The 9,053-nt window shown below is 36.8% G+C and overlaps 1 protein-coding gene across 2 annotated transcripts; it reads left to right on the forward strand.

Moving 5' to 3' along the window:
• Positions 1 to 3,802: 3,802 nt before the first annotated feature.
• LOC121248307 (serine carboxypeptidase-like 25) lies at positions 3,803 to 9,053 on the forward strand. Of its 2 annotated transcripts, none has more exons than XR_005937419.1 (8): positions 3,803 to 4,325; positions 5,865 to 6,068; positions 6,790 to 6,965; positions 7,129 to 7,416; positions 7,513 to 7,643; positions 7,743 to 7,813; positions 7,957 to 8,062; positions 8,645 to 8,687. XR_005937419.1 is itself a non-coding variant. In XM_041146735.1 (8 exons), the coding sequence occupies exons 1-8, from the start codon at positions 4,085 to 4,087 to the stop codon at positions 8,786 to 8,788; spliced, it is 1,386 nt and encodes a 461-aa protein (XP_041002669.1). In that variant the 5' UTR covers positions 3,809 to 4,084; the 3' UTR covers positions 8,789 to 9,053. The 2 variants fall into 2 exon arrangements, 1 of the variants encoding a protein (XP_041002669.1); XM_041146735.1 differs by having other exon boundaries at positions 3,809 to 4,325; positions 7,743 to 7,838; positions 8,645 to 9,053.

The following is a 9,053-nucleotide window of genomic DNA, read 5'->3' on the forward strand; positions in this document are numbered from 1 at the left end:
TCTATGGGAGAGAGCACAAACAGAAGAAAATATTAAATTTTATATTTGAGTCAGTTTCAATCTATCAGAGGAAGTGATAAGATCGTAAATGTAAAGAGACAATAATAGAAACAACACTGAAAAAGATTGAAAGAGAAAAAAAAAAGACACAACTAACACAGATTAAAGGACAAAAAAATTACTGTTTTCAAAACTATCGTAGTAACTTAACGCTGATTTAACGGAAAATAAAAATTTTCAATGAAAACATGTACATTAGACAAGCAAAAAAAATCAACTTCAACGAAAGGAAAGGAAAAACACTCTAGGTTGTCAAAACCAGTCAAATCTAGACACCCATGAAATTGAAGATGCAGTCGATCAACACAAATCCAATACCACAAACCTAAAGATGAAAACATGCACATTAGACAAGCAAAAAAAATCAGCTTCAACAAAATAAAAGGAAAAAAAACTCAACACTAAAAAACAAACTTGAAGAGCCAAAAGAAGAAAGAATATGCATAGAAAAGAGAAGACGAAGAGAGAGAAAAGAGAGGATCTCAATTGAGAGAGAACTCAGGAGGGACAAAGCACGAACAGAAAAATATTAAGTTTCATATTTGAGTCAATTTCAATCTATCAGAAAAAGTGATAAGATCGTAAATATAAAGAGACAATAATAGAAATAACACCGAAAAAGATTGAAAGAGATAAAAAAAAGACACAACTAATACGGATTAAAGGACAAAAAAATTACTATTTTCAAATCTATTATTGTAACACCCCGTATTTTAGTGTATTTTTACTGAAGGAATTATTTTTATGTAATTAAAATAATTTCTCTTATTTTAAATTGGTTGGATTTTAGTGAGTTTATTTCTATGATTTTTATTTGGTGAAAATTATTTTTATGTGCTTTCCAAATATTTATTTATTATTATGCATTTAAATTGCTTTTAATATTTAAATTAATTACCGTGGGATTTAATTATTTCAATTTGACTTTACCATTACGTTTAAATTATTTTATTTAACTTGTGGTTTTAAAATCGTTTCCGTTGGATCATTTTTGTGACCCAAGTTATGAGGATTGGACCTCATTTCTTTTTCCCTCTTTTTCTTTCCTCTCCTTTTCTTTTCCTCTTTTTTTCTTTTTCTTCTTATTTTTCCTTCGGATTTATTTCTCCCGCACGATCCCTCTCTCTCCTCCCTCTCCTCCGCCCGTTTCCCTTGTCCACTCCCAGCGCCGCCGTCCGCCGGCGGTGGTCGTCACCGCCCAGCCCATTAGACTCCCCAGCCGCCGGCCGTCCTACCCCACCAGTATCACCGCCGTTCGTGCCGCCGTTAGCCTTCACGAAGCCCACGAAACCCACGACGCCGCGGCACGTTTTCCTCCTTTGCGCCGCCGTCGCGCCACCTCCGGCCACCATCTTCCTACCACTTCATCCCCGGCCTCTTGGCAACCCATTGGACCCAACCCCAGCTCCGATCCGTCACCGGTGAAGCCCCACCAAGTCCATCTCCGATTTGCACTTTTCGGGCCTAAAACCGCCCCTTGCGCCGCCACCCACGGCAAACCACCACCACCACTAGCTTCACCGACCTCCCTAGGCCCTACCCTATCAATCTTGGGTCTTCGTTTGTCCTCGTTGAAAAGTGGGTATCTGTGACCCACGGCCACAGTGTATTTTACACTGTGGTGTTGCTCAAACGTCGCTTTTTTCAACTTCGCGATCCTCGGAAAATTATTATATTGCACTGTAAGTATTTCTCCAAAGAACTTTCGTAATTTAAATGTATTTTTGCACTAACCTATTTCACTGTATTTTTGGCATGCCGGACTGAGTCCGAGGAGTTCGGAGGTCGGATGGATTTGTGATTGGAGTTGTTTGGTTGATTTGGTTGAATTGGATATTTGTTGTTGATGGGTTGGTTGGATTTGTTGGTTTGGATATTGTGTTGGATCATGTGCATTTCATTATTTCATGCATGATCATGTTTGTAAAAGAAAACTGGGTTTTCGTGTATTGCATTCATGTTCATGTGATTTGAAAAGCTATGATTTTATGTGATGATATTTTCGATGCGTGTGTATCACGACCCAAGCCGAGATGGGGCATTAACTCGGTGGAGCTCCTCTGGTTACTCGGGAGCGGAATATACTGAGTAACGTCCCCTGGATTGTCGCCGGGCGACAATGGAATCGGACGAGATGGTCTCGTGCCGACTCCGTGGTCCTTCTGCTGGCGGGGACTAGAGGATGTCTGGCCACGTACGCGCTGGGCGCGGAACTGGGCATCGCTCGTTGCGTAGTGTGAGTGCTTGGCCACGTACGCGCTGGGCGCGGAACTGAGCACCGCTGCGAAGCCAGGACGTGCGGATGGTCCATAGGGGAGACCATGGTGCATATGGAAATAATGCATGGTGCATTTGGTATTAATGCACTATTTTCTGGGAAAATAGTGCGAGTTGATTTTTTTGGGTAAATCATTTTTCTGGGAAAATGTTTTACGGATAATTCGGACCAAAATGAGATTTTGGTGTGTGTGTGTTGGAAAATTTATCATTTTTGGAAAAATGATGTTTTGTGGAAAAATGCATGTTTTCATGTGCATGCATGTTAGTTGCATTTAATGCATTTTGTATTACGTCGTTGTTTGGGTTATACTTACCTGCGAGACCATTTTGTGGTGTCGCAGATTTTGATGCTGATGAGGAGGAGGAGGGCGAGCCTGAGGAGACGGCTCCGCCTGAGGAGTGATCTGGGATCACTCGTTTGTAGCTTTTAAACTATTGTAAATTATTTTATGGATGACTGTATAACTGCTATTTAAATCTTTACTGATGTTTGATTGTAATTAAATTCTGGTACTTAGTTGACTATCCGCTGCGTTATTTTATTTGAACACTGTTGCATTTACACACACTGACACTTCGTTGGGATGTGTGACCGTATTGTCACCATCCTGGCGTCTCGATCCCTGTGTATTTCTATAAGGGGATTAGGGGCGCCACAATTATGGTAATTTAATGCTGATTTAATAAAAAATTAACAAAAAACAAGAATTTATGTTTCCTCTATTTTATAACCACTTATATAATATATATATGAATTTTACAACTTATACGCATGAACTAGTAGTAGCCGTGAAAATACAAAAAGTCTTATTAAGAAGGTAGTGCTGAAAAAAAAAAAAAAAAAAAGGTGGATGAGTACATCATGATGGGAGTAGTGGATAAAGCCGATCTGGCAAAAAAGGTAGTCAAAGTCTCGAACATAAATACAAAACGAATTGATGGATCAGGATTAAAGTGACTGTTTCATGGGCATGCGAAAGCCATGTGAGTCTGTAACTCTGTTGCACCTCTTATTTATTACAAATCAATAATATCCCTCAATAAACACCTCAAACTTACGTTACTTGGCCACTCCCTCGGCCTTATAATAAAATAATAGACGATGTTAGAGTGCATACTAAATCATGTCTATTTTAAAATTTTAAATATGCATATCAATGTTTTTTTTTTAATATTAAAAAAACACACACAAATCTCCTAGGCATTACTTTTTTAAACATTCAAAAAAAAAGAAAAAGCTGGTTTGTATATTTGGATTGCACACAAGCATTTTTCTAAAATAATATATAAATATATATATATATATGCGCTTCTAGTTGAGCTGAAATTCTAAATTTTTATTCTAAATTTAAATTTTAAAATTTGATAATATTTAATATTGTTTATTTAAATTATGATATAGTGTAAATACTTTTAAATAGAATTATTTTTTAAACAAATAGGAGAAAATAAAAGCTAATTATTTGGGTTTTATGAGGCTAAAAGTTTCTTTTGATTATGTGCGTTGCCCCGTTTAACAAAATTGTAAACGAGTGCTCCTATCACTGGCATCGGCTGATGACATTCATACCGCACACACTTCTGAGTTCTGATCACCTCTCTCTCTCTCTCTCTCTCTCCCGCTCTCTCCTATTTAATCCATCCTGAATAACACACTCCACATGACTTCACATCACACACACAACTAGGAAGAAAGACATCTCCCTTTGTTTTTTCTGTCTTCTTCTTCGTTGAGGCCGTGGTCATGGCAAAAAGGCAGATCTTTGTATCCATGGTCTTTGTTTTGCTTGTTGGGCTGGTTGGTGCAAACGAAGAAGAAGAAGCTGACAGGATATTACAACTTCCTGGGCAGCCTAAGGTCTCTTTCCAACATTTCTCAGGCTATGTCACTGTTAATCATGCTGTTGGAAGAGCCCTCTTTTACTGGCTCACCGAGGCTGTCCATGACCCCTTATCAAAACCCTTGGTTGTGTGGCTTAATGGAGGTTAGACTCTCTCTCTCTCTCTCTCTCTCTCTCTCTCTCTGTGCAAATACATAAATCTGGGTGGATATATGTCTACATATGCGTGCTCCAAACTTTTCAGCGTGAATGCAGTATACACGCAAGTAGTAATACGGTTTTGCCATGGATTCAGAGAAACATCTGAAGGTCACTTGTACGACTTTTGAGATGGTTCAGGAAAGTAATCAAAAGTTTTTTGAAGTCACTGTTATATTGCTCTAAGTGATAGGATCCATCACGTCCAATATTGTTCTAATTTCTCTCTAATTTGTTATGTTACATCCTTAAATCCTGATGTGTTTCACATATATCCTAAAAACCACTTCTCTCATTAATGCCGGCCGAAATGTTCGATACTGATTTCTGCAGAAATTTATTTTGAGCTTTTTGAAATTAATTATTAATTAGTTACCAGTAATCTCAAAATATTAATAAATGATTATGACTCTAGTAAATAATAGAACCATTAATATTAATGTTTATCACAAAATCATATGAAAAAATGTATTAATCATTTTATCTATATTATATTTGGAGCTAGAAAATATAATCTATATGCATCTTTGGGCATTTTTTTTTTTTTTTTTTGGTGGAGGATAATCTAGTGGAAACAAATTATAAACTTTTTTTTTTTTTTCCCACAAGAAGAACAATTTTGATTGCCATAAGTGTCATTAATTCTTACACCCAAACGTACGTACAAAAGGGAAAAGGCAAGATAAGGACATAAAGCCCACATCAATTGGCTATACAACTGGCTAGCTAGGGGCGATGACATAACTAGCTAGTACGTACATGCAAGCTTATATATTCATGACTCTAACTTCAAAGTTTCAAAAATTAGCAGAAGATGATGATCTAAGCCCTAACACAAGGTAAAAATAAAAAAGAAGGAAAAAGATCAGATCAATGCCGCAAATTCTACCCCCCCGCGCGCCCCAAATTTCATGGACAACTGACGGATCGAAAGGAATCAATGCTTGGTAGCAACCACATTTATTCAGCCACAGCCCTTGCAGTTTCTGCATGTTGGCCTTTGCATGTCCGTGTGCAGTACCATGAATGCATATATATATATACAGCTAAAAGTAGTATAACTTGAAGTTTTTATCTGTTGCTAATTAAATGCCCCCATCAAGGCCCAAGATCATGTCGAGCACATGAAATAGAATGATGGATAACTAATACACAAAAAAGGAAGTGGAAAATTTTAATCTCTGACCTAGCCCAAGTTAATTAAGCTTGATGTTAATTTTGCTTTATTTTGTTGAATTAATATATATGTTTTGTAATTCTCCGTTCAAAAAGGATCAAACAATTTAATTTAGGACTTTATAAGGGTATTTAAACGAAAATATTAATTTCTTGCATATATTTATATATATTAGTCACCATCAAATTTGATTTTTGTATTTTCTACCCACAAAAAAGACTATGGTAATTAGTACCGCATGCATGAATATCATAAATATTATTAGGTCCTGATCATTAATTAATTTGATGCACTTGGTCATGTGTTAGGCCCTGGCTGCTCTTCTGTGGCATATGGTGCATCCGAAGAAATTGGTCCATTTAGAATAAATAAGACGGCCTCAGGTCTGTACCTCAACAAGTTCTCATGGAACAATGTAGCGAACCTCTTGTTCTTGGAAACTCCGGCGGGGGTCGGCTTCTCTTACAGCAACAGGATGTCTGATCTTCTTGATACCGGTGACCGCCGCACTGGTTGGACTCCAAAACCCCTCTTTTTCTTTTTCTTTTTCTTTTCTCGCATCATTATTATTATTTCTTAATATTATGATTAATTATTGGCATGTAGGCCATATTTGAGAGCCCAGCTGTACGTAGCAGCTTGCATGCACTCATTTATGATGAACTACTTATGGTCCTACGTACTCTATGCTAGCAGTTTGGTAAAAAAATTAATTAAGATTTTGACCAACTGTTGCATGCATTTTAATATCATGGTTTTGAAGATTAAGATCATCCAATTGTAGAACATGAAGAGACATTATATATATATATGAAGCATGCATAATTAATTGCATGTCCATTTGTATTTGATGGATCTTTGCCCCACGCTTAGCACACCTTGCAGACAACCTTTGCATAATCAATCAGCTAATTGGCCGCCATTCTAGAGTAATTTTTGTTGGGTTAAGAAAAGTATTACATATGATGTTCTTTAATGATGTAAGAAAAAAAAAAATGAATATCATCATGATGATTTGAATGATGTCTTTGAAATCGGGAAAAAAACAAAACAAAAATCCATAGTACTGCAAAATTAGTTTGATAATTGAAGTGGTAAATTAATTAATTAAGTACTGTTCTTGCATAATTAATGAAGCCTCGTAATATATCATTAATATTCGTTAATAGTTTTAAGACATATTCGATCCATTTAGAGTATTAAGTAATGTTCTTATCAGAGGTTATGATTTAGCCAGGGACTCCCTGGAATTCCTTATACGCTGGCTGGATCGTTTCCCACGTTACAAGCACAGAGAAGTCTATCTCACCGGGGAGAGTTATGCTGGCCACTATGTTCCTCAGCTGGCTAAAGAAATTATGACCTACAATATACAATCGAAACAGACGATTAATCTGAAAGGAATTATGGTATATTCAAATTAGAATCTCTTCATGTTTTTATTTCCAATTTGCATGACTTCTTTTAATATACATAAATATATTCATCTAAGTTTAATTCTAGCTAGTTATATATATATATATATATATATATATATATATTATATGGTGATCGTTGATGAAATGCGCGCAGGTTGGAAATGCAGTCACAGACAACTACTATGATAACCTAGGGACAGTGACATACTGGTGGAGCCATGCCATGATCTCCGATAAAACATACCGGCAACTGGTCAACACATGCGATTTCAAGCGACAGAAGGAATCGGACGAATGCGAGTCATTGTATAATTATGCCGTGGATCAAGAATTTGGTTACATTGATCAATATAACATTTATGGACCCCGTTGCAACAGTACTTCTGGTGGTACCAGTACCGGTACTCGCCATACCATGAGATTGCCTCACCGACCCCGTCAGGTAATACTATACAGTATCTTAAAATATGACACATCAACAAGTGTGATCAGAGATTCTAAAGTTTTTGTTTGAAGCTTTTTTTAATCTGTTTTCCAGATTTTCCGGCAAATGTCAGGGTATGATCCTTGTACTGAGAAATATGCTGAGATTTACTACAATAGGCCGGATGTGCAGAAAGCACTCCACGCCAATACAACCAAAATTCCTTATAAGTGGACTGCTTGCAGGTGAGTCCATAACAGGTGATTTGATAAGTATCACTAGCTTTTTGATCCCTTTCTAGTGAGTGTTACATGATGAGATATTGCAAATTTCACATGATGCAGCGAGGTTTTGAACCGAAATTGGAACGACACGGATGCGTCCATTCTTCCAATTTATAGGGAAATGATAGCCGGTGGTTTGAGAATTTGGGTGTTTAGGTTGGCTTATTTGCTGCCCCAACAATTTGATATCTCCTAATATATATTTTTTTTACCTATTCCGTTCATGCATTATTCTGAATAACAATTTTGTTTTCTTTTTCTCGGGATGATGCAGTGGTGATGTAGATTCAGTGGTGCCAGTTACGGCCACCAGATATTCCCTTGCTCAGCTCAAATTAGAAACCACAATTCCATGGTACCCTTGGTATGTTAATAAGCAGGTAAGTAAATTAACTTCAAGCCTCGGATTTTATCAGACAAGATCCTTGTTATTGTCGTACGTGTCTAATATTGGTCTCCTCGGATGCTTTCAGCCCATGAAAGTAGCCTAGAAAAAGCAGGACATCTTAAATTAATGTTCTCTGGCTTCAGTGTAAATGCCAATCTGAATGGGGTTTGGATTAGGTTGAGGAATGTCATGAGCTTTAACCTTTACCTTCTGATTTCCAACACCCTCATTTTCTTAGATAATTAATCGTATGATATTATATACCTTCCCAATGGCAAGAGGGAAACCAAATTTTTAGCTTATTCATACCAAGGAAAGAGAAGTACTGTTGCATATATAAAAAGATTATATAAAATAAACCTACAAACTGGTGTGATTTTATAAAATTCGTTAGATCTACTTTATAATAAAAATAACTTTACAATTTGACGTATCACATCAAGTCACATTAATTTGTGAATTTATTTTTGTATAATCCTTTCTTGATTAAAGTATTTTCCAAACAAATAACAACACTATATGCCCAATGCGTATGTTTGTGACTTTTGCTACATGGGTCATGGTTTTTTTGAAGGTGGGAGGCTGGACAGAGGTGTATAAAGGGCTAACATTTGCAACAGTGAGAGGGGCAGGCCATGAAGTCCCACTTTTCAAGCCCAGAGTAGCCCTTGAGCTATTCAAGTCATTTATTAGAGGGGAGCCTCTTCCTAAATCTTGAGAAAAGGATGTCTTCCCCATTTAATTACAACTTCTTCTAATTCTGTACTGTTGTTGGTATAGACAAAGAAATGTCATTTTTAATGGCTAGGAAACAAATAGATCAAAACGATGTTGGGAGAGAGTTGATCAAAGAGCCGTACGTTTGAACATGCAAATACAAAAAGGCAAATGTATTGGAAGCATCAAGGTTTTGTTTGCAACTATGCATTGGTTTTGCTTTTTAGGTTGGTGTGGGGATAATCAATTATTGGCTTTTAGCTGTC

Source organism: Juglans microcarpa x Juglans regia, chromosome 2D (genome assembly GCF_004785595.1).
Source record: "Juglans microcarpa x Juglans regia isolate MS1-56 chromosome 2D, Jm3101_v1.0, whole genome shotgun sequence".
NCBI classification, from domain to species: Eukaryota; Viridiplantae; Streptophyta; class Magnoliopsida; order Fagales; family Juglandaceae; genus Juglans; species Juglans microcarpa x Juglans regia.